This window comes from Monodon monoceros, unplaced genomic scaffold (genome assembly GCF_005190385.1).
Source record: "Monodon monoceros isolate NGI ecotype Baffin Bay Population unplaced genomic scaffold, NGI_Narwhal_1 Super_Scaffold_4, whole genome shotgun sequence".
Lineage (NCBI taxonomy): Eukaryota > Metazoa > Chordata > Mammalia > Artiodactyla > Monodontidae > Monodon > Monodon monoceros.
In genome coordinates this window covers 26053958-26080964 of record NW_021703781.1, presented here as the reverse complement: position 1 = coordinate 26080964, position 27007 = coordinate 26053958, and the positions used below count along the sequence as shown (strand labels likewise).

Below are 27007 nucleotides of genomic sequence, written 5' to 3'. Positions count from 1 at the left end.
GTCCAAAGACCTGGCCGTCGTTTCATGATGCTGTCTTGCTCTTTTCAACATCCAAGTACTTAGCACAGATCAGGCAACTAATGCCTCAAAGGCATTAAGTGTGTATTAATTACTCAGGAAATTCAAGACATCTGCTCTTGGCTCCCTTTAAATAATGTTTTCCCTATTGATGCTGGGCTCTGATATCATTCAAGGGGGCCTATTTTCACTCTAACCATGTTAGGTACTTTTCCATATTCCAAATATTAACCAAAATATCTTCAAAACTATTGTTTTATATTCCATTTCTTCAAGGTTCAGATTCTTTATTTTACTGTTACGACGACAGATGACTTTGCCCTACTACTGATGACTATCACTATGGGGTCCCTCCTGCTGTGAAATCTCAATTTCGTGGCCACATCAACTCAAGTAGGCTTGAGGGCTCCGAGACTTCAGTTCCTACTCATGTAGTCAACAGGCTACACAGTTAAAACTACCCTTATTCAAATGCAAGAGACCATCTATGAGAATAGGATGCTAGGCTTAATTTGTTATTCCTTCTAGAGAGCGTATTATTGTTTGCCTAGAGGAATCCCCGCCACCCCCCGCCACCCAATAAAACAGTCTCTAAAGGGATACACTCACAACCTTCATAAGGACACTCAGCAGAAGAGATCTGTTCACACCCCTCAAAATACAACATGTCGGCAGTTAGTTATTCTACCTGACTTTGAGCAAAGTTGATTTTCACAAGTTTGACACTTACTGAATGGAATCACAGTTGAACCCTAATTGAACCAACACATATTTAAATGTAGAAAAGTTCCACTGGGCCCAGACATCAAACAGACAACACAGGTCCAAGTCACAGACACCTGGAATCCTGCATTACTCTATGGACCGTTTCCTGCAGAATATAAGTGTGCCATTTGCCTGAAACCTCCATGTCTTCCTTAGAGGGCCAGCTCTACTTTCTGATAATCTCTACAGACTTGGCTCCGACCCACCCATCCTGCTGTGCAGCTTGGATGACAAAGCTGGAAGAGCCCTTATTCAGTGTCCCCTGCATGTACCAGGGTAATTTCCTGCTTGGAGAAGCAATGTTTAAAGTATGTAATGCCCTCAATCTTAGCCTGTTCTTACTTATCCTTGGAAGGTAGATTCACAATTACGAAACATGACTGTGGTCATAACCAGAATAAAATGGGGTAAACAAGTTACATCACGTGGCCTCTTCCTGTCCTAACTAATTCCAACAAAGCTGGTCACATAGTCTTTGGCCTGAGCAGCCAGGTTAGGGATAAAGCATGTTTAAATTATATTCCTTGCAGACTTTAGAGATGGCAATAGGAATTCAAGGCTTTGGAAGAACTGGGTAAGCCAAATTAAAGTTTCAAGGATCAGAGAATTCAGGGAAAACTGCATATTGATTCGCCTTAATGTTGCTAGGCAAACTGGAATTCCTTTTAGCTGTAACATAGAGTTCATTCATTTCGAAATTACAGATTTCAACTATTATACTCCCAAACAGTGACACTTTTACAAATATTAGTGAGTTTCCTAATTTCTCTCCATCACTTTCCCTGGAGGAAATGACCTCCTTAGTAATTTTTAAGTACGATAATCTCTTTGTTTAAAGAAAAAGTATCACAAAATTATATTCCACCATAGACGTATTTGCCTTCCCAATAGACTGCCACTAAATTCTGTTGAATATGAGTGAAAATCACTAGGCTTGACAGGTATGGTTTTCTCATCAAGGACTTGAAAAGCACTGTGTTCCTTCCAAAGTGCCGAGACAGCGGTAATGAGCCCCGAGCTCCGCACAGGCCGGTGTCCCTCCCCGCAGCCACTGAGAGCAATAAAAAGCAGGGTTCCTACCTCGGTGACTGGTGAGTTCCCTGGAAGCAGAAGGCAGGGGTGTGTAGCGGCTCTTCGGAGAGGCGGCAACGCTGTCACTGGAGGCCTGCGTGAAAAAAACCACACCAACATGAAGCCACACCAAACACTAAATACCTTCATTTACCCAACTTGTCTCCTCGGGATCTGGGTTTGGAGAAAATATTATGGACCAAGACTCTTCTTAGGAAGCAAGAGTTGTCTGTGTTGAGATAATATTCTGCTAAGTGTAGGGTCGATTACCAAGCTTTCAGGGGACTTGGCACAGGTGGAAGGGCTCTGACACAAGGGGATGGTTTGTTTACTGTGCTGAACTTCAAGGAGGAGGAAGAAAGGAGAAGTTGAAGGCAGGAAATGATGCAGATTTCGATTTCTGCCACAGGCCTCCTACCAATACTTCCCACAGATCGAATGTTCACTGTGCGGAGATTTCTATGGAAACCAGTGAAGAGGCTGAGCTTTGCCCCCAGGGTGGATGGGACAAACAAGCCTGGTTTACTGGACCCAGTGGCATGGAGATAATGGGAAGCTGAAGACAAAAGGCCTGGCAGCATGAAGTGACCCTAGAGAAGGATACAAACCATTGCAGACCCTGCAACTGGGGTTCTGGCTACATTTTACAATAGCACTGAAAAACCCATCTGAAATTTGAAATACAGTGGTCGTTGACAAAACTTTGCCATTTCAAAGTCTAAAAGAAAATATTCTGAAATCTATCTATGAAGATGCTTTTTTTTTTTTTTACTGTACACAAGGCTCTTTAACCATTCGATTCTATATAGTGTGACGCAGGCTGCTAACTCTCTTTCCCTAACACTACATCCATGGGGGCTAAGGCAGGAGGAAAGGACCACAGCCGGAGAGTCAGGTGTCACTCAGAGCTAATGACCAGTATGTCACATTCTGAGTGTGGCTGCGTGGAGTACGAAGCATCACCACTGCAATTCTTACTGAGACTTCTGAATCAAACACTACTTTTTTTTTTTTTTTAATATCCAAAAAAGAACATCTGCTAGGATCAAAATCCTAAGCTTACAACCTTTCCAAGCTTCATGAAAAAGTAAATTTCATTAATGCTACATTTTTCTTTCTGGAAAAGGAAATACATTCTATGGGATATATTTGCCCTGGTAGGAGGAGGCCTTTTCTCCAAAGAGATTATCGACATTATAGGAATCAAAACTAAGTAGGAGATTAGACCTACTTGCTAGAAAAACCCTTTAAACCCCGTTTCTGACATTTGAGATGTTTGATTAAGCAGCTTTCAGTGGAGACTTACAGAAAGAGTTCTGAATGCCACAAAAGCAGAAGCTCTGTCCCTAAGGTAGAGACAGATTTCGGGTAGCATTACTTCATCTCAGCAGCAAGAGAAATATATGGTGTTTAAAGTTTGATCCAAAGGTATTGGGGTCTAGAAAGATCAAAGTTCAGTCACCAAGAAAAATGTTTTAAAAAGTACCCAAGATTTGTAAGATACTGCATCATTAGACATTTAGGATGCTGCAACAATGTAAAAGAGTCAGCAATTAGATTAAAATTCAAACATTAGAATCGCCAGCTGTTTCTCCATTTGGCATCAAGGTCTCCTGTAATCCCTACATGATAAATGAGACACAATGACATGTTCTGAATATGGCATCTATTCAATGCTCGAGGCAGGATATATGCGGCAGAGGAATGGGGAATGTCCTTCCACAGATCTACTGTACTTCCTCCATAAGAGGCCATAGCTTCTTTCTCTGTCAATGTTTCTACCCCACCTTGTTACTAAAAAAGCCTAAAATTCCAGGATGAGTTTTAGGTTGCTATATTGTGATATTTCTTGGTGCTTTTAATCTCAATTTGGGCTGTTGACAACTTGATGACAGCTTTTCCTAAAGTTACTGGAAGAAACTACCTTTCAGCAAATACCTCTGACAGGGAAAAACATACGAGTTTTGTAACCAAGAGTAAAATAGAGATTTAACTTTTATTTCCAATTGTAGTCAAAGCAAAAACTGTGTGGCTTGAGTTCTGTTTTGCAGTCATCATTCTTTGCCTAGCACTTAATTACTTTTCTGCTAAGTGTCCATTTATAAACTCAAGTCATGGAAAAGAATCCAGGAAGAAAACAATTTTGCAAACTATGCCTTTTGGTGAGACTTTCATGGCTGGATGTTGGGGAAAACCGCTACAAACCAAGGTTCTAACTACCAGTTCTTTGACTTGGCTTTTAGCAAAATGAACTCCATGTGATCTTTTCAATAGTGATGTTGAAAATTATGCTTAGAAGCATGATTCAGAAAAGCACAATTATCATATGAAAGAAATGGACAAGAAAATGTCTTAAATTTGCATTCTACCCGCCCCAGAATAAAGAACTCCCCTTGAAACTGAAGCAATACACTCACAGTATATCAAGAATGAAATAATAGAAACATAAGTGGAAATATTTAATGTTTTCTTTTACCTGGATTAATGAAGGATGCCTAAAATGGGAACAGGGAAATCGGGGTAAATCGGAATCCTAAGAACTACAAATAATTCTCAAATCTTTAAGTACTTGCCAAATTTTCTAACGACCTGTGGCAAAGAATTACTTTTACATTTTACTTTTTAAATCACCCGTTAGAGAATTTTTGCAACATCTACAATAAAATATTAGCATCCAGAATACCTATATCCCTAAATAAATAAAAATATAATAAAAAATGGGCAAAGGAAATCTCAGACAATTCAAAGAAGAGGAAACCTGAGTAGTCAATAAATAAAAGAGAAGATGGTCAAATTTACTAGTCCTAAAGGCAATGCAAATTAAAACAAAATGCAATTATTTTTTTGTCCATCATAGTTGGCAAACTTTTAAGTCTCACAATAGCGAGTGCTATAGAGAATGAAGGACAACAAATCTCTTAACCTCTCATCCTTTGCCAGTGGGAACGTACATTGGTTCAACTACGCAGGAGAGTAGCTTAGCAATATCTAATAAAATTGAAAACTGGTACTGCAATTCCCTTTAAAATATATACAATGGAAAATTTTACTCAGGTCTGTAAGGTGGAACATAGAACAATGTTTATTGCAGCATTATTTACAACAGAACAAATTGGAAATAATTCAAATGTCTATCAGTGAGGAAAATCGATAAATAAAATGTTGTATATTCATATGACAGAATAATATTTAGCACTTAAGAGCAATAAAGCTGATTTATATATCTCAATTTGAGTAGCTCTAAAAATTTAATAAAAAGTGAAAATGCAAGTTGCAGAATGATAAATGTAGTGCAATATTATTTATGTAAACGTGTAGTTCTTTGATCTCATATGTGTATACGGAAAGGTCTAAAAATTATAAAAGTTATACACTAAATTCATGAAAATGGTTGCCTCTACCACAGGGCACAGGAATAGGACTGGGGCTCATGGGAAAGAGGGTGAGCTTCAATTTTACAGATAAGGTTTATTTCTTTTATTGAAAGATAAGACATGAAAAAAAATGTCAAGATATTAGAAAATACAAATCCTGTATGGTAGCTGAACATCCTCATTACTTTTCAAACTTTTCTACATTTTTGCAATTTCTCAAAATTAAACATGAAAATTGAAAAAACAGACTCCTATTTTCTCTCTGATCCATAAGTCCTATGTTGATATAAACCCATAATTAGAGGAAATTTCCCCTAACAATTTTCTAGTACTTGCCCAACGTGGATTCAGGTCATCTCTGGTTGGCTTTTTGTGATGAAATATCCCATTTCTAATTCTTCCAAAGCTACTGAGTATGACAATAGAATGGAAAAAGCCGATAAGCAGTAGTAACTATAAATTCCCCCTTCACACCAAGGCTTGAAATGCTCGTTCCAGCCCGGTAAGCCCTTCTGCTTAAGATCTGCCAAAGCATACTGAAGGTTTCTGTACTTGTCTCCTACTCACAATTGGAGAGTTGCTAATAATTTTTTAAACTCACATCAATGATGATAATGGTCACTAATACACTGTGCTTTGCAATTTCTATAACGCAGGAAGGAAGGAAGAACTTTGGCAACCTCATTGGAAAAGACTGAATGAAAGTACAGTACAAGAGATTTGCAAAGTGAGAATTTCACTCTGCGGTTCCAGAACACAAATGTCTTTAGATGAATGTGTAAAATTCGAGCCCCCTCCCATTGGGTGCGTTCCATGAAAACCTGCATTCCAGTGGATATTTCTGAACATCATGGATGCCCGGAAGGAACATGATACAGACCACAGGAGGAGAGATTTGGCAGGCTTCAAGACAAGAAGGGGGCAGCTACAAAGTTGTTTAATAGCCATAAATCTCCCACTATTTTTCACAAAATACCATCTAAGACCACAGCTCCACAACTCATTCCCCATCACTCAGCTCAAGTGGAGCGCTCTGGCATGCTCACTCACCCTTAAATCATACACTGCATAAAGTGATCCCAGGTCTGGGAAATTTGTCAGCCTCTTTCAAGTAAAAGCAATCTTCGCTTTTCATCACAATTCATTCCCTGAAACTGTGGTATAAAGCTGACTCTTCTAAAAACATTTATTTTCTCTCATAAGAAAAAGTATCACTCATTTATTATTAAGGATTTAATAAACACCTACTATATGCCAGGCCCTGTGTAGAGAATACCAAGAAAAATAAAATGAGGACCTTGGCTGCATTCCCAACTCATCAAAAAAAAAAAATAAGAAGGAGAAATTAGAATCATGATTAATGCTGGTTAGTAAGAGTCACCAACTCAAAGCCTGATCCCCATACTCTGCATCATCACAGAACTTTGACCCTGACCTCTATGATGACAGCTGAACACTTGGACCAGTAATTACATCCTTGCTTATTTCTTCTTCATACTAACAGAGAACTTTCAAGATTAACTCTACTAACTTTCCAAGATTAACTATACTGTTACCCTTGTACCCAACATGCTGCTAGAAAGACAGAAAGAAGTCAATGCATAATGCTTGAATGAATAAAACATTTTAACGTCAAAGAGAAAACTATATACCATGATTGTAATTCAACACAAAAGTATAGGCCAAGTTGCCAGAATCAGAGGTAAAGACTTGACAGCATCTCAAGGATTAAGTTAAAAGCCACAGAACCGGCCTAAGGTGGAGTCTTCCCACTTGCTCACATGTGAAGGCACCAGGCCTTTCAGTGTTAGGACAGACAGAAAACCTCCACCACAGACCCACTGTGCTGGAAATGACAGACAGGCGGGGGAACAGGAAAACCATATACTGGTCCAGAGCCAGAAGCCAAAAAACTGAGAGAAAAAAAGGCGGTATGGTGGGATGAGGATGAGCCAGGAACCAAGGGACCAAGAAAGGGCCCAAACGGGCAAAAGGAAGAGTCTGAAAAACAGCTGAGCATTCAGCTGACTGATGGAGGTGAGGGGTAATTCAGAGCAGAAGTCAGTCAAAGAAGGGTTGGGGTGAGGGGGAGGGTTGTGCCGAAGGCTCTCCGGAATCAGGAAGCCCTTTACAGGCAAAACAGCCTCCAGAGTTTGCCACTGTTTGTATCTGATCTACAGGGGGTCCAGTTCTGCCAGTGCCTAAAAGGCCATCAGGCCCAGAGCTGTAGTTCTGAAATGTTTATAAGAGGAAGGCAGGAAGGAAGGAAAAGAAACAGGAATGGAAAACAGGAAGCAAGGGCTATAGACTGGGCATTTTTTGGACCTTTACACAAATAATCAAATTACGGAATGTCAGAGCTGTAAAAGACCTTTTCAATCATCGAGAGTGGTGGTTTCCAAAATACTTTTAGCAGACACTCATATAACAAGAAAAAATAAAACAACAAAAATACTGGGCATTATGGAAATATTCATAATTACATGTGGTAACCAAATATAATATAAAAGAGATAAATATGCAAAATTTTTATTATACAAAATTCAGTGAACACAGTTAATATAAGAATAGTACATCCACTACGATTTTTAACAACATAAAATTTATAACGGGTAAAAGTTAATAAGCAGAGATTGAAAGATTTTTGTGAATAATGTGGTTTGGGAGGATTTAATTTTTAAATTCTATTTAATGGTGCCATTGCTTCTGGCAGTTTAAAATATTTAAAAATTAAAATCCTACAAGGGCTGATCTGAACACATTTTCCAACAAGTATCTTTCCAATCCCTCCCATCAAAGGGCAAGGAGAAGCGGCAGAAGGAGGGACAGTAGGAGTTAAGGAGGAAGGAGATGGGGGGTAGAAAAGAAAGGAGGCACGGGGTGGGATAGGAACAAATGTTTCTTGAATGCATTCTAAGTCTAATGGTTTTCCAATGTGCCAGTATCCTATTATTACTCTCATGTGAGAAAAAAGAAAACTGAGGCATGGAAAGGATAAGTCACATGTCCAAGACTACACAGTTCTAAAATCCAGAGTGGGATTAAAAACCAAGTCAGGAGGACCTGCGTGGAAGGGTGAGAGGCAGCACATTGGAAAGGAGGGCCTCTGGAGTGTGGAATTCCGGAGTTTGGAGCCGTGTGGCTGACAGGGGCTTGGTGTTCTGGCCACGTGTCAAGCCTGTGCCGCTGAGGTGGGAGAGCCGAGTGCAGAACATTGGTCCACCAGAGACCTCCGAGCTCCAGGTAATATCAAACGGCGAAAGCTCTCCCAGAGATCCCCATCCCAATGCTAAGACTCAGCTCCACTCAACAAACAGCAAGCTACGGTGCTGGACACCCTATGCCAAACAACTAGCAAGACAGGAACACAACGCCACCCATTAGCAGAGAAGCTGCCTAAACTCATAATAAGGTCACAGACACCCCAAAACCCCGACCCCCAGATGTGTTCCTGCCCACAAGAAAGACAAGATCCAGCCTCATCCACCAGAACACAGGCACTAGTCCTCTCCGCCAGGAAGCCTACACAGCCCACTGAACCAACCTTAGCCACTGGGGGCAGACACCAAAAATAACAGCAACTACAAACCTGCAGCCTACGAAAAGGAGACTCCAAACACGGTAAGCTAAGCAAAACGAGAAGACAGAGAAACACACAGCAGATGAAGGAGCAAGGCAAAAACCCACCAGACCTAACCAATGAAGATGAAATAACCTGAAAAATAATTGAGTAATGATAGTAAAGATGCTCCAAAATCTTGGAAATAGAATGGAGAAAATACAAGAAATGTTTAACAAGGACGTAGAAGAACTAAAGAGCAAACAAATAATGATGAAAAACACAATAAATGAAACTTTAAATTCTCTAGAAGGAATCCATAGCAGAATAACTGAGTCACAAGAACGGATAAGTAACCTGGAAGATAAAATAGTGGAAATATCTACTGCAGAGCAGAATAAAGAAAAAAGAATGAAAAGAATTGAGGACAGTCTCAAAGACCTCTGGGACAACATTAAATGCACCAACATTCGAATTATAGGGGTCCCAGAAGAAGAAGAGAAAAAGAAAGGGACTGAGAAAATATTTGAAGAGATTATAGTTGAAAACTTCCCTAATATGGGAAAGGTAACAGTTAATCAAGTCCAGGAAGCACAGAGAGTCCCATACAGGATAAATCCAAGGAGAAACATGCTAAGACACATATTAATCAAGCTATCAAAAATTAAATACATAGAAAATACAGCAGCAGGGGAAAAACAACAAATAACATACAAGGGAATCCCCATACGGTTAACAGCTCAACTTTCAGCAGAAACTCTGCAAGCCAGAAGGGAGTGGGAAGACATATTTAAAGCGATGAAAGGGGAAAACCTACAACCAAGATTATTCTACCCAGCAAGGATCTCATTCAGATTCCACAGAGAAATTAAAACCTTTACAGACAAGCAAAAGCTAAGAGAGCTCAGCACCGCCAAACCAGCTTTACAACAAATGCTAAAGGAACTTCTCTAGGCAGGAAACACAAGAAAAGGAAAAGACCTACAATAACAAACCCAAAACAATTAAGGAGATGGTAATAGAACATACATATGGATAATTACCTTAAATATAAATGGATTATGCTCCCATCAAAAGACATAGACTGGCTGAATGGATACAAAAACAAGACCCATATATATGCTGTCTACAAGAGGCCACTTCAGACATAGGGACACATACAGACTTAAAGTGAGGGGATGGAAAAAGATATTCCATGAAAATGGAAACCAAAAGAAAGCTGGAGTAGCAATTCTCACATCAGACAAAATAGACTTTAAGATAAAGACTATTACAAGAGACAAAGAAGGACACTACATAATGATCAAGGGATCGATCCAAGAAGAAGATATAACAACTGTAAATACTGATGCACCCAACATAGGAGCACCTCAATACATAAGGCAAATGCTAACAGCCACAAAAGGGGAAATTGACAGTGACACAATCATAGTACGGGACTTTAACACCCCACTTTCACCAATGGACAGATCATCCAAAATGAAAATAAAGAAGGAAACACAGTTTTAAATGATACATTAACAACATAGACTTAATTGATATTTATAGGACATTCCACCCAAAAACAACAGAATACACTTTCTCCTCAAGTGCTCATGGAATATTCTCCAGGATAGATCATATCTTGGGTCACAAATCAAGCCTTGGTAAATTTAAGAAAACTGAAATCGTATCAAGTATCTTTTACCGACCACAATGCTATGAGACTAGGTATCAATTACAGGAAAAAAATCTGTAAAAAATACAAACATGTGGAGGCTAAACAATACACTACTTAATAACGAAGTGATCACTGAAGAAATCAAAGAGGAAATTAAAAAATACCTAGAAATGAATGACAATGAAAACACGACGACCCAGAAACTATGGGATGCAGCAAAAACAGTTCTAAGAGGGAAGTTTATAGCAATAGAATCCTACCTCAAGAAACAAGAAACATCTCAAATAAAAAACCTAAGCTTATACCTAAAGCAATTAGAAAAAGAAGAACAAAAAATCCCCAAAGTTAGCAGAAGGAAAGAAATCATAAAGATCAGATCAGAAATAAATGAAAAAGAAAAGAAGGGAACAATAGCAAACATCAATAAAACTAAAAGCTGGTTCTTTGAGAAGATAAACAAAATTGATAAACCATTAGCCAGACTCAACAAGAAAAAAAGGTAGAACAGTCAAATCAATAGAATTAGAAATGAAAAAGGAGAAGTAACAATTGACACTGCAGAAATACAAATGACCGTAAGACATTACTATAAGCAACTATATGCCAATAAAATGGACAACCTGGAAGAAATGGACAAACTCTTACAAAAGCACAACCTTCTGAGACTGAAGCAGGAAGAAATAGAAAATATGAACAGACCAATCACAAGCACTGAATTTGAGACTGTGATTAAAAATCTTCCAACAAGCAAAAGCCCAGGACCAGATGGCTCCACAGGTGAATTCTATCAAAGCTTTAGAGAAGAGCTAACACCTATCCTTCTCAAATTCTTCCAACATATAGCAGAGGGAGGAACACTCCCAAACTCATTCTACAAGGCCACCATCACCCTGATACCAAAACCAGACAAAGATGTCACAAAGAAAGAAAACTACAGGCCAATATCACTGATGAACATAGATGCAAAACTCCTCAACAAAATACTAGCAAACAGAATCCAACAGCACATTCAAAGGATCATACACCACGATCAAGTGGAGTTTATCTCAGGAGTGCAAGGATTCTTCAATATAGGGAAATCAATCAATGTGATACACCGTATTAACAAACTGAAGGATAAAAACCATATGATCATCTCAATAGATGCAGAAAAAGCTTTCAACAAAATTCAACACCCATTTATGATAAAAAAAAACCCTCCAGAAAGTAGGCATAGAGGGAACTTACCTCAACATAATAAAGGCCATATATGACAAACCCACAGCCAACATCGTTCTCAGTGGTGAAAAACTGAAACCATTTCCTCTAAGGCCAGGAACAAGACAAAGCTGTCCACTCTCACCACTATTATTCAACATAGTTTTGGAAGTTTTAGCCACAGCAATCAGAGAAGAAAAAGAAATAAAAGGAATCCAAATTGGAAAAGAAGAAGTAAAGCTGTCACTGTTTGCAGATGACATACTATACATAGAGAATCCTAAAGATGCTACCAGAAAACTACTAGAGCTAATCAATGAAGCTGGTAAAGCAGCAGGATACAAAATTAATGCACAGAAATCTCTTGCATTCCTATACAGTAATGATGAAAAATCTGAAAGAGAAATGAAGCAAACACTTCCATTTACCATTGCAACAAAAAGAATAAAATACCTAGGAATAAACCTACTTAAGGAGACAAAAGACCTGTATGCAGAAAACTATAAGACACTGATGAAACTAATTAAAGATGATACAAACAGATGAAGAGATATACCATGTTCTTGGATTGGAAGAATCAACATTGTGAAAATGACTATACTACCCAAAGCAATCTACAGATTCAACGCAATCCCCATCAAACTACCAATGGCATTTTTCACAGAACTAGAACACAACATTTCACAATTTGTATGGAAACACAAAAGACCCCGAATAGCCAAAGCAATCTTGAGAAAGAAAAACGGAGCTGGAAGAATCAAGCTCCTGGTCTTCAGACTATACTACACAGCTACAGTCATCAAGACAGTATGGTACTAGCACAAAAACAGAAATATAGATCAATGGAACAGGACAGAATCCCAGAGATAAACCCACGCACATACGGTCACCCTATTTTTGATAAAGGAGGAAAGAATATACAATGGAGAAAAGACAACTTCTCAATAAGTGGTGCTGGGAAACGTGGACAGCTACATGTAAAAGAATGAAATGAGAACACTCCCTAACACCATACGTAAAAATAAACTCAAAATGGATTGAAGATATAAATGTAAGGCCAGACATTATAAAACTCTTAGAGGAAAACATTGGCAGAACATTCACTCTATGACATAAATCACAGCAAGATCCTTTTTGACCCACCTCCTAGAGAAATGGAAATAAAAACAAAAATAAACAAGTTGGATCTAATGAAACTTAAAAGCTTTTGCACAGCAAAGGAAACCATAAACAAGACCAAAGACAACCCTCAGAATGGGAGAAAATATTTGCAAATGAAGCAACAGACAAAGGATTAGTCTCCAAAATTTACAAGCAGCTCATGCAGCTCAATATCAAAAAAACAAACAACCCAATCCAAAAATGGGCAGAAGAACTAAATAGACATTTCTCCAAAGAAGACATACAGATTGCCAACAAACACGTGAAAGGTTGCTCAACATCACTAACCATTAGAGAAATGCAAATCAAAACTACAATGAGGTATCACGTCACACCAGTCACAATGGCCATCATCAAAAAATCTACAAACAATAAATGCTGGAGAGGGTGTGGAGAAGTGCGGAGAAAAGAGAACCCTCTTACACTGTTGGTGAGAATGTATATTGATACAGCCACTATGGAGAACAGTATGGAGGTTCCTTAAAAAACTAAAAATAGAACAATTATAAGACCCAGCAATCCCACTCCCGGGCATATACCCTGAGAAAACCATAATTCAGAAAGAGTCATGGACCACAATGTTCATTGCAGCTCTATTTACAATAGACAGGACATGGAAGCAACCTAAGTGTCCATCGACAGATGAACAGATAAAGAAGATGTGGCACGTATATACAATGGAATATTACTCAGCCATAAAAAGAAACAAAGCTGAGTTATTTGTAGTGAGGTGGATGGACCTGGAGACTGTCATACAGAGTGATGTAAGTCAGAAAGAGAAAAATAAATACCGTATGCTAACACATATATATGGAATCTTGAAAAAAAAAAGGTTATGAAGAACCTAGGGGCAGGACAGGGATAAAGATACAGATGTAGACAATGGCCTTGAGGATACAGGGATGGGGAAGGGTAAGCTGGGATGAAGTGAGAGAGTGGCATGGACATATATACACTACCAAATGTAAAATAGCTAGCTAGTGGGAAGCAGCCGCATAGCACAGGGAAATCATCTCAGTGCTTTGTGACCACCTAGAGGGGTGGGATAGGGAGGGTGGGAGGGAGATGCAAGAGGGAGGAGATATGGGAATATATGTATATGTACAGCTGATTCACCTTGTTATAAAGCAGAAACTAACACACCATTGTAAAGCAATTATACTCCAATAAAGATGCTAAAAAAGAAATCCAAAAAAGAAAACCAAGTCAGCCTGACCCATAAATTTCAAGAGGTTTCCCCAGCGCCACAGCCTCTCAGCAGCAGAGGCCCCAGATCTTTGTCATACTCCACTCCTGGCCATCATCCACTTTGCCTCACACCACTGTCAACTGGGCACTTGTCTGGTCCCTTCTGCAGGACTGTCAACTTCAAGAGCACAGGGGCCAACACCTGTATTGATAGTGAATGCCTTGCAGCTCCTAACAAAGCAACTTCTCCAAGCATTAAGAAAGGGTTATCAAGTGAGTGGGAGTTTACTAATAGCATGGGCAATTTTAAAGGCAGAATATCCAATCTTTAAAGAAACAAATAATCATCTTTGACCACAGAAATATGATGGAGCACAAGTTAATATTTTACCGTTAATTATTAATCCCTGCTGAGGATTTAGTTTGTGTCATATGTTCAAACAGAATGTAATCAGAATGTAATATATTACAACCTCCAAGTAATGAGGGTAATGAGGGTGTACACATGGTTGTGTGTGTGTATCACATTTCTTGTGTGCTAATCGCATGGAGGCATTTTAAGCACACTCTTTCATTTAACTATCTCAACAACCTTACGGAGTATCATTATTACTATCATTTTATAGATAAGGCAGTCGGGATTTAGAGAGGTTAAATAACTTGCCCAAGAGCACCTATCTAGCATGTGGGGGAATTTAGAATTCCAACCAACGCATCTTGATTTCACAGCCTGAATCCCAACCACTGTGCAATGAACTCGATGCTCAAAGGTGCCTGGCGAAGAAAAACTTCCTGGGTTTAGTACATATACTAAGACAGGTTATATATTTCTAGTAAGATATGATTAAATTCATGTGAATATGCAACACGTTTTGTGGTCTGGCGTATACATAAAACCATTAAGTTATTTATTAAAAATAATTGACGATGCAATGTAGACATAAGAGTGCTTCAGATCTCTTCAGCCCTTTGGGGTTGACATAACCAATGGTGTCTATGGTCAACCTCTACCAGCTCATAAAAACCAATGGTTAAAATTTCAGGAATGCTGTATTTAAGTTGCTAAACACAACCATTATTTAAAATTCAATTATATACACTTGCGATTGGATAAATTTAAAGGGTATTATGTAACCAAACTCAGTACTTTCCAATTATTTTACACAACTTTACTACTATTTATGTTCTTGAAAGTATTCATGTCTATTATATCTACATAGTGTAAATACTATATAATGATATGCTATAATGATATGCTTATAATGATATGAGATACTTCGTGTCTCTTCCCATCTCTTCAGTGATGTCACTTTGGTAGCCTGACATCAGCCATGATAGGAGTATTTACAGCAGAAACTGGCAAATGCTACAAATTAGGGATTTATTATCTTGATTTTTTTTTAACTTAAGAAAATGATGGAAACATGTTAATTACACAGATTAAACTTACAAGTTATGTTGTGTCTGTAGGTATTACATTGTGGATAGCACCAAAAAGTTGAGGAAATATTCTTCAAATATTCAAAAACCATTATCTGATTCAGTAAAGAAGTTGCTCGTGCCATTGACAAAAGAGTAAAGTTCTGACATACTCAGTAAGAAAAAAATATAGTTGACGTTCATGTCAGAACTACACTTAATCACCAACCTTACGTTGGCAATGGATATGAAAGTTTGGCCAAAATAATACAAAATATTTGGTGAGACTGAACTAGCTGAATGGAATTTATAACAAAAAGGATTATATATTTAATTTTATTTGTAAATTGTGTGCTACTCATCCTTTATATACATAAAGATTACAGTAAGCTTATGCACACATTTATATGCATAATGTTTTTTTCCAGAGAGCTGGTGGTTAAATATTTCCAGCACACTACTACATATAACCCTTATTCTATAATGTCTAAGGTGTGTTTGGGGCTATAGAGAAAAGGATAGTTGAGAAAAAAGCTAATTAAGCTTCAAAGATTCTGTCTTCAACTTATTTGATGTCTGATGCCTTACTGACTAAGACTTAGATCCAAGCTGCATCCGGCTCCATGACCTTGGGTATTAAGCTCTTAAAGCTACAGTTTCCTCCACTGTAAAATGGTAATAACCATAATAGTCATGACCATGATCATGATGATGATAAAAATTGCTGACACTTACTTGTGCTTACTTTGTGTCTGAGACTATGGTAAACACATTCCATATATTAATTTATTCAATTTTTACAACAGTTCCATGAGGCAGTTCTGATTCCTATTCCTGTTTTACAGATGAGGAAAACTGAGGCCCAGAGAAATTAAGCAGGTTCTTGGGTTACTAGTATGTAGCAGAGCTGGGCCACAAAGCCAGGCAGCTTGTCTCCAGTGGCTACTGCCTTAACCATTATGACACTATACGACCTTTCTTCCCATTAAAAGGCAAAGAATAAATAAGGTAAGAGATGAAGATCTTAGCATTGCTCATTAAATATTAACGTACTTTTACTTTACTCCAATTTTGCAAAACATCTTACCTCTTCAACTAGATTTCAGTTTCTTGAGAGGGAGGGCTACGGTTTTATGGCTTCTACCTTTCATAGTAGCTGCAACAGGGACATGCACACTACGTGTAATCAAATTATTTATTACTTGAATAGACACTACTCCTCACTTGTCAAGCAGAAAAGCACTACTGAGATCCCTTCTGAGGGCAAAAGTAGTGAGATCTTTAGCCTAGTTACAATCTGGATTCATCCACAGATTCCCTGCATTATTGTGACGGTCTGTCTTTAGTAAATAACTACATATGGCATGTCTCATCTGGGTTTGTAGGGTTGTCTTAGAAATAATATTATGTCATGGTAGTCTTACAGGGTTGATTTATTTTGGCTTAAAAGAAGGAACTTGCCTCATGTGTCTCTCTTCCTCTCACAGAGTTTTTTTATTCTCAAGGGCTATAGGTCAAGTTCTGTCCTTGGAACCAAAGTAGTTTTCCAAAACGAGGTGGAGCCAGCTATGTCAAGCTGGGCCAGCTCTGCTGTCAGTGCCTTTCCCAAATACATCAGACTCTCTGCTTGTAAAAATAAATTGATACCAATGCAAGAAATTTATTAGGAGATGACAGCACGGTTCATAATGGAAATATGGAAAAAACATCATCCTTCAAAACTGACAGTTTATCCATCATGCCTCAGATTCCTGAGATAGAAGCAGGCACTGTCACATACAATCTGCTGAGGACACATCTTCTTGGATTTCCTTATGACAGGAAACTCTGAAATAATCCAGAAGAAGGGAAGGACTTGTACTGCCCTTAATGTGCTCAGCCATAAATTTTTAGTAATAGCAGAAGAAACATGTGGCCAAGGAAATGAATGATGGGGGAAATCAGGAGGCCTGGAATTCTCAAATGGCCCCTTCTTTTCTCTCGGGGGTGATGAACTGGGACAGGGGTCAGAGAGGGTTACTGCACTGCTGTGAGGGACATCAATACCCTGTTATGTATAAGTAAAGCCAACAGGTGGCAGGGCACCACTGCAGACACACCACAGTTGGCCCAGCTTCAGGTCTGGTGATCAGGTCACCTTGCCCCGCTAACTTTCCAACTGTGGTTATTTCTCTTAGCTAGTTCTTTGTATTGATAACCTTGAGACAATTTAGGAGGGCCATTTTAATTAGGAATAAATGCAAGGATATTCGTGGGAATCAGAAGAGGCCTGACTTTGCAGGCTTAATAAGGTGACCGACCCAACCCTGTATGAAATAATTGTGTATTGTATTAAAAGCCGCTTTGGAAAATAAAAGAGTGGTAGTAAACTGGAATGAAATGAGCATGATATTAAGGGGGAAAATATTCACTGCCAATTTTATGGGGCCTTAAAATATTTATGTTCTAAACTTGCATTCTTTGGAGATTTGCTGAGTGTTGCTAGAACTAGGGAACTTTTTAAATGAGATACATGCGTATTTTTAGAATTTACAGATCTTTTTTAGCAAAAATAGAAAGTCATAAATGTGAAATGGAAACCTACACAAGGCTAGTACACCATTAAGGGTCTTATAGTCTTTTGTTAAAGTCTTTATTGAATTTGTTACAATATTGCTTCTGTTTTATGTTTTGGTTTTTTGCTCACGAGGCATGTGGGATCTCAGCTCCCCGACCAGGGATCAAACCAGCACCCCCTGCATTGGAAGGTAAAGTATTAACCACTGGACCGCCAGGAGTCCCATGGTCTTATATTCTTAATTCGCTCTTTATATTGGAAAAATAAAAGCACGGGAAATTTTATTTAAATGTGAATAATATGCAAGGAATCTTTGAGGTCAGTTTCTATTTGATTAAGGTACAGAGACACCAGCACAAATATGATATCCCAAATAAACTTGGGTTTTGTTGCATTTGTTGTGTTGTGTGGATAGGAACAGGGTATGTGGGTTCTTGGATTACTTAAGCACAGAGTCAAACACAGGGTTTTGATCTACTGCCCAAAATAAATCCCTAAGAACATCAGGGAAATAAATTACATGTCCTTAGTCATAGGTAACAGGGTTTGAAAAACAGCGACACTGAATCCTTCTTTAAATGCTCTCATCCTCTGAAAGAGGCAAATGAACTTCTAATTGTTCACATTTGTTTCGGCCAATCTTCCTGGTTCCCTGTCTCAAGAAAGACCTAAAACTCTGTTCACTTTACATATCCAAATTAAATATATCTGTCTTATTTTGCTTTCTATATAAGTGCGTGCCAGCATGACTTAACATTCATCCAGTTTATTTCAATATTAGTGGAAAACAAGTCATTTTTCAGTTTAATGAGTAGCATCAGTGTCTGACTTTTAACCAAAAATGTGACCTTAAACTTGATGGATCTCACCAGAAGGCACATTTTCAAATTACTTTTCTATCAGAGGTTATGAATATGGCTTCCCAAATTACTGTGACAGCTGTGAGGGGAAAGCCTGCATTACACGTAGAGCAGCTTAAAACAAAACTCAGACCTAACAAAATGGTAGTTTCATTTGTGAACAAGAAAAAGGGAATGGAGAAAAAAGCATGAACCACACGGGAGGAGGAAAAAAAAAAAAACCTCCTTTGAGCTTTAGGCAACAGGAGAAAAGAATCATGTAAAGCAGCTGAAATTCCCATACTTTTCTGTTACTACCATTTTTGTTTCCAAATCATTCTAAAATGGGAAGGTGAAGGCTGAGCATTACTGATTCAAAAAAACTCCAAGAGGACATCTGATATTTCTTCCTTATTAAGGATGATGGAGTATAACTGATGTGTCTAGTGCCTGGCCAATTCCAACTTTTTGAGAATGCTGCTTCATGTGTGGACGTTATTTTTGGACTACTGAACGCCAGAAAATAATGAGCCGGCATTCAGCTTTGGTGAATAAGGTCCTGAATTTTCATCTAAAAGCAGTTTTGAGTTATTGCTGTAGATAAGGTGCAACTGTGCAAGGGAATTTTATCCATGTTTCTCCCATGAATCATAAATGAGGAAAAAAATTACCGTCTAAATTGCACTTAAAAGGAATAAAGTCTTTTCATGTCATACATGATTTATCAAAATGATCTCATTTTAAGGGTACTGTGGTGTATCTTGATTAATCACATTAGGAAGCGTGATGAATGGCCTCTTTAATGGTAACACAGGATTTATTGGCAACATCCCAACTTGAACCAGAAGGGTAAGAAGTAAAATATACAATAGATAGCTAATACAGATAGGGTGTCACTAATGCCCTGACTTGTTTTAAGATTACACGGGGAGCCTTAGTTTCAGGGGATTCTGAAACCTCCAGGTGGTGGAGAGCAATCAAGTGTTGCACTGGAACTTGGACACAACTATGATTAGACTGTAACCCTTCCCTAACCTGTTGCAACCCAAGTAAAACCGTCCACTCTGCTGGACCATAAAGAGAAGGAGTGTGTGCAATCTGGACAAATAACGGAAATTCCTAGAAGGAAGAGGTGGACACTGCCTTTTGAGATCAGCGCTCCCACCCTTCTCGCCCTATTTCAATATCCTCTTCACATTTCACTTTAATATCCTAAATGCCTTTTTTTTTTTTTTTTCCCAGCCTGCTCTAGTGTGCTCCCACTAATTTCCTCTAAGGCTGACAGATCAGAGGTTTTCCTCGAACTGTTCCTTTTAGAGCTGAGGAACCCTCCTCGTAATCCTGCTGCTTGTCTGCAATTAATCCTTCCAGTTGTCACATTATTACTACCACCACCCACAGACAGAGGAAGCCCCGACCCACTGGACACTGGCTCCCGACTGAAGCTTCAAAGGTGCCAATCACACCCTACTCAGAAAGGTGCCTGCTGTCAGCATCAGAGGTTTCCATTCTCTCCTCCCCGCTGATCAAACATTCTTTCTCAGAAGATTAATTCAGAGTCTCCGCCCATTTCCTCCCAGATCCTCTTTCCCTTTTTGGTTTACCCAACGATCCATCTTTGCTTCGCAAAGGGAAGCCACGGATAATAGAAGCCCTTTCAAAACAAAAGCTGGGCAAAGGCAAATTTAAGTCCCAGCTGTTATCAACTTTTTTATTTTTTTTAAACTCATTTAAACACCTTAAGGCAGTGAGGATTAGGGCCTGGCCTGAAATGCCATTCTTTGATCAAAGACCCCAAGACTCTACACAAACATAATCACAAGGCGATGGATGCGTCTCAGCAGGCTGAATTGATTTGTTTGACCGCAGCGCCGGGATGGGTTAGAAAAGCTGCACACTGGTTTTCCCAACTCCCAACGTATTTGTATCACCAGGCCAAGTGATGTAGAAATTATATATTTTCTTACATCTTAACTGGAGCAAAGTCATCTGCAGATTCAGACATACCTATGGGGAGACGATGCAGTGAGAAGGGAATGTGGGCAGTGTGGGTGCCTGCTAGAGCCTGTTCCATCCTGGGGTAGGGAGCAGAGGTGAAAGCTCCAAAAAGGGAGGTGAGAAGGAAGCAGCTCCACTGTCTCTGATGTGGAGTGAAAGTGTGACTTCCCAGACAAAAACCTGTGTTTACATTACCCAATGCTACTGGAATCTTCTCTAGTCGCTTAGTAACCCCAGTTACCAGTCCCTATTAAAGGGGCCTTTGAAGGAGAAAACAGCAGGACCTTCCATGTGACTCATTCGCCAGGTCCCTCAACATTTATCAACGTCTTTCAGGACCACAGGTCAGGACCGACTAACAGTAAAATCTTCAAGAAGGGGTTTGGAGATGGCCGATAACAAATTCTCGTATTGAATCATGGCTCAATAGGGTTTACGCTTGCCATATGTATCTAGTAGTAAATAATTCTGAAGCTGCATAATAAAGAAAATATGTAATGTGAAGGTTGAAGGAACAATTGAAAATCAACATTCAAGCCTAGCGAGATGTCTTTATAAAGAGATTTTTTCTTTGGATTTTTGGGGGTTTGGGGCAGGTTGTTATTCATACTACAGAGAGACTGTCAGAAAATGACTTTGCGGTCATATATAATGAAGAATTCTTGACTGTTATGACTATGTTGGGGCAAGTGACCACACATTTCCAGAGTAGGTTATAGAATCTCCCTTGTTGAACAGTTTGGAAAGAAAAGATTACCTTTTTGATTGTAAAATGATACAATCCAATTCAAAGTTCTTTAGGAAAATAAACGGGGAGGAGGGACTTTATGGAGTCCAAAGGTCCGTAGTTTCAGGTATGGTTGGAGCCAGGTGTTCAAACTTATCATTAGGGCTTCCTATCTCTTAGCTTTGTCCTCCTCCATGCCAGCTTCAGTTTCTCCACCGGGTGACTTACCAGGAGCTTCGGATCTACATGAGACCATCTTCAAAGACAATAGAAAGAACCTCTGTTGCCTGAAAGTTCCAAGCAAAATCTGGGAATCCATGGCCTGTGTTGGGTTACGTGTGCCTCCCTGAATGAATCTCTGTGGTCAGGAAAAGGAACACTCTGCTCAACTGAGCCTGAATCGTGGTCCGTTCCTAGTGCTGGGGCAGCAACTGGCCTCCCAGAGCACTACAGATTCAAGGTAGGTGGGTGGTGACCCCCCAGAGATAAATCTGTTCTAGAATACAGTGTAATGTACACCCTAAAGGCCAAAAGAGCAAATTCTCCTTCAAAAGCAGACAAATTCCTACGTAAGTCCTTTGGAGCCCCTCACTGCATACTAGAGACATTCAAAACATCTCATCACCATCTTTGGGCAAAACTGAACCCATTATTCAATAGCCCAATTCTGAATCATCATGAACATCAACAGAAGGCCTCCACATCCAGAAAGTTCTTCCCATGAGGCCTTCTGGATATCATATATTTTAAACTTTTCAGGCTCTCAATTGGCACCAAAGAGCTTTAAAATACAATTATTTTTTAAGAAGCTTGGTATCCCACAGAAGATTAAAAAAAGCTACAGCGATCTAAAGGGAGCAGCATGAGGGAAGGGCCAGAGGGAGATGCTGGGGTCATAGTACAACACGGAAAAAGGAGACCAAAAACACAGACTGACAACTGAACCACCCCACCAGTCATCACAATAGACATTTGGAATAATGACACCCCATCCTCCTACCCCACCTCCTCACACATACACATGTCAGTAGCATAAAGTTAAAATCAGTTTAATATTTCCTGTATAAGTCAGGAAATAGATATTTAATTTCTAATTAGCATGTGTCAAGTAGCTACTGGTCACTGGGATGAGACATTATTCCTATTTTGTCCACACGCGGAACAGATAACACCACAAGAAAACAGGTGACTACTATGAAAGAGTAGTACAGAGAAGTGCTACAGGAACAACACTCTAAAAAGTTTTAATCCTACACTACGTAAATTTCAAATGTCTGGGAAAATAAATTATGTACCTCTCTTATTTTCCAAAGGCATTTTCCTGTCACTCTGTCACTCAGCCCTCTTTTTACCTCTTTCTAAAGGCCATGTTGAGGATGGCCCTGAATACAGTCAAGAATTCAAGTTCATTGCTGTCTTAGCAGATGAGGACACTGGGCTCGGGTAGTATGGGTGAGTCCCTGAAGATCTGTGTCATACGTAAAACCGGGACCTTGGTGGACTTAGAACTGGCTACTACATTAGAGTTTTACACCCTCATAAAGACCCAGAGGAAGCAGGAAGGATTCTCTGCTTAGAAACTCAACACCCACTACGATGACCAAAGTGGGATAGATGTGAATGTTCTGTTAGGCTACTGAAAGTCTTCTGGGCTACGGCCCACATGCTCTGAACGTCTACACCAGGATAGCTAAAATCTGAAGAAAAACCATGTAGCTTGGATGCTGACACTTAGCATCTGTGTGTGCAGATGTATCCATGCATGGGAACTGCAGAGGACGGCGTAAGTATATAAAAGGCTTCAAGTTCCAAACACAGTCTTTCTTTGTAAAGTTAATATTAATCGCCCATTTGTGAGCCTTTCTAGATAAGGATTTCATTCTGTGGTATGTTATCCCAAGCAGCAGCAAACAGATGCCTATCTATATGAACAGCCAAGAACACTGAATACTCATTACTCTCTAGATGTGAACATTTTACCCCTACATTATTAAATATTAACTTTCCCAATACTCATGCTTTAGATTACAAAATATAGTTGCTATAGTAGAATGGAGTCAAGAAAAATAATAGAAAATGGTTTAATGGAGGCAAAGTCATTTGAGAAATAACCCCCAAACATCTTTATTCCTTTCTCTTTTTTTTTTCAAAATTATCTGATAATCATTCACAGAGCTACTCATGAAAAAGGCTTTTTGCTATCAATAATTGTTGACATCAGAAGTTTCATTCAACTAAACGTGTATGTGTAAAGCTATTTCCTTGAGGGATTTCACACCCAAATATGTGAGACAGTACTACATGAAAAATGACTAACCAAGTATCATAATCAGTAAGTCTTATGTCCTGTGCAATATTTCTAACCATTCTAGCAGCCTTATGCTCCCTGTGGCCAAAGGAAAATGCAAAACTGACTCACAGATTTATTTCCTAAAGAAATACTACCACGAGCCTCTAAAATCTTAGTCTTCAACTCTTGGAACACATTGTAGTCTAGCAGGATTTAGTCACTGACAAAATATGCATGAACCTACCCCAGCGGTAAACTCCATTCTGGGTATATGTAATACTTAGGATGGTCCAAATGCCAAAAATTAAAAATGAAAGGAAGGGGGAGGCGTAGAGAAGGAAGAAGAAAAAAAAAAAAAGAAACTTAAAAACGAAAGAAGAAAAAAAGATGTTTGGGGGTTATTTCTCAAATGAGAAATCGAGTAAAACATTTTCCACCATTTTTCTTAACTCCATTCTACAGTATCAGCTATATTTTGTACCATTTCAAGACAGCAAAGCCCTGCATGTTCTACAAGCCCTCCTTTCCCTTTCCCCCAATCTAGGATTCCTAAGGTTCTGAAAGACAACCACGGCCACTGAAACCCAAGCCTGACTCCCCGCAGCTCCTGGGTTTATCCTGCAACTGCACATTCATAACCAGTTCACAGAAAAGTTAACGACACTGTGGTAAGAAACACGACGAAGACATGCAGTCTGGATGATTACAAAGGGCCAAGAGCAAAAGGGCTCTAAAAAGATTCACTCGGGAATGTGGGCCTATGATTTAGCCAGTATGAAGCAAATTCCACTGGATTTTCTAAAATCAGCCCCTCTTCCTCCCATCCTCACCTCCACCAGAGAATTCCTGTAGATTTCAACCAACTGGGTGACCTTGCTTTAGAGAAGACACAGTTCCTGGCAAAGGGGTGTAGTGTCCTACCCAAAGCGACCATCCTTAGACCATCTTCTTAAAACCAAAACGTGATCGTGCCTCCCCTCTGCTTAAAAGCCGCATTATGATTTACCTTGCTTTGGGATAAGTGAAAATCACCACTTGCTGCTCAAAAGGCCCTCTGCCCTGACCCTGGCCTACTTCTCCAGCCCATCCCTCCCTTCATCCTCTCCCACTGTGACCTTCTTCCTGTTCCTTCAGTGTGCTAGGCCCCATTCTACCCACAGTCTTTGCACAAGCCTGGTCTTTCTTCCTAACCTCTTCCCACCAAGATTTTTTGCCTAGTTAACCCTCTTACCTTTCAATTATCAACTCATGCATCACTACGTCAAAAAGATTTCTCTGACATCACCTTTACACATACTTCCAAGGACCCAATATTTCTTTTGGGGGACATATCATAGTTTGTAATTATAACTTATTAGCACATTTGAGTGATGCTCCTAAAGAGTTCGCTTCTTGAGGGCAGACTTCCTCACCTCCTAAAAATCTGGCTCAAGGCAGTTTCTCAATCAACACTTAGATGGTGAAATAAATGAATTAAAAACCCTGAACAAACAGCATTCCCCAGGCTCCAAGAGCTGAGGGTAACAACAGCACACATCTTCCCAGACTAAGTCACCCGCTACACTGCCCTCCGAAGTGGCCTCCCCGCCACAAACAGAGCTCCTAAAAGTGGAAAAAGATGGTACCCACAGTGCCCCCAATGCCACCATTACTCCCCATGCGCATTTCAAGCAGAGCCCTGGTGATTCCCCATCCGTGAAAGGACTTTAAGTTACAAGGTAGGCTTATGCAAAAGGAGTCATCCAAAGGCAGTTTTAAACACACAAAGGGAACCTCTTTCCTGTACTTCAGGCTGGCCCTACAGATGGGAAACCTGCAGTTTCCAAGATGTAGTCAAGTGACATCAGTCAAAGATTTGGGGCCGCGCTGGAGGGAGCCCGGCCACGAATGATCCCAGGTAGCACCAGCTTTCTCAGCTTTCCTTTTGTTATACCTGTCTCTGTCCTTCAATTAATGATTCTTTTTTCCTTTTCCCCTAATGAATGAGTAATACAATGTTTAATCCGAATAAAGACACGACACGGGCTTGACCCCAGGAGTGCAGGGGAGCCTCTGGGATCACTGTCCTTCTGGCTCCTCCAGGGCTCGCAGGAAAGGGCTGGGAAGGCCAGAGAAAGCTGCCTGAGGGTCTTAAGGGGCTGTCATCAGGAGAGAAAACTGAGTTGTAGTGTGGCCGCCTGTCACAGGGCTCCATCGGCAGAAGGGGGTGCTGCGGTGTAACCTATTTGGGATGCAAATGGAGTGCTTCAGAGCTGCGGATTAGAGCCGCTGAGGGCAGGGCCTCAGCAGTCCTAAATGTTGGCTCCCTGCTTCTCACTGCTCACTGCGGGTCGTTAATAGAACTCAGGGTGGTGTTACTAAATGTGAGCATTAAAAAACAAAACAAAAAAACCCCCTGATAACCAAAAGAAACAAAACAATGAAAATAAGATGTGGCAATCCCTCTCCGAGGGAATTCTACTCACCCAGACCAATGGAGAACTGTTTATTCAAGATCACTGGAGTTCAACAGTTTTATTAGGTTTAAAGTGGCAGCTATCTACCACAGACTTACTACCCAGTAAGTGAGAGAGAGAGGGACAGGCGGAGAGACAGGGAGAGAAAGGGAAAGCAAGGAAGGAAGGAAGGAAGGGAGGGAGGGAGGGAGGGAAGAAGGAGAGAGTTAAAGCCCTCTGTATGTGCCTGTGAACAGCAAGAAAGAAAGACTACTACAGACTAAAAGGTTTTATAGAAAGCACTAGAAGGTGAGCGCTGGAGGGCTATCTCCCCTCCTCTTGCTTGAACGTCCACAAAAGTGGAAGGAAAGGATCAGAACAAAACCTCCAGCTTCACAGCACCAAGCCAGCTGGTCCTTCTGCTTTATTTTCTGACCAAATCAGGTGCTCATTCTGCCTGGTGAGTTTTCCCCTTTCCCTTGACTCCAGCCAATTCCTGTTTTCTTCAACTGGAGCTCCCCAAGACTCATCAAAAACACGATTTAATTACATCTCCAAAAAAAAAAAAAAGAAAAAAAAAAAAAAACAAGGGAGGAGTGTAAACATGACTCCTTTTTATCTCCTGATACATCTGGACAAGCAGACAATGTGCTAAAACAAAATAAATCTGCCCTGACAGTCACATCAAAGAGTTCAGCGAGGGGGGCTTGCAGCTACTTAAAGCACAGGAATGCTGTTGCCAAGCACCA

At 39.8% G+C, this 27007-nt stretch overlaps 1 protein-coding gene across 1 annotated transcript in view; it reads right to left on the bottom strand.

Annotated features, from left to right (window-relative positions):
* The window catches only part of LRMDA (leucine rich melanocyte differentiation associated), a 1104744-nt gene that overhangs the window by 234805 nt on the left and 842932 nt on the right, over positions 1–27007 (bottom strand). The window contains exon 6 of the mRNA XM_029245743.1: positions 1864–1948. Coding sequence (XP_029101576.1) covers positions 1864–1948 — 85 coding nt within the window. The remainder of the gene's footprint in view (positions 1–1863; positions 1949–27007) is intronic.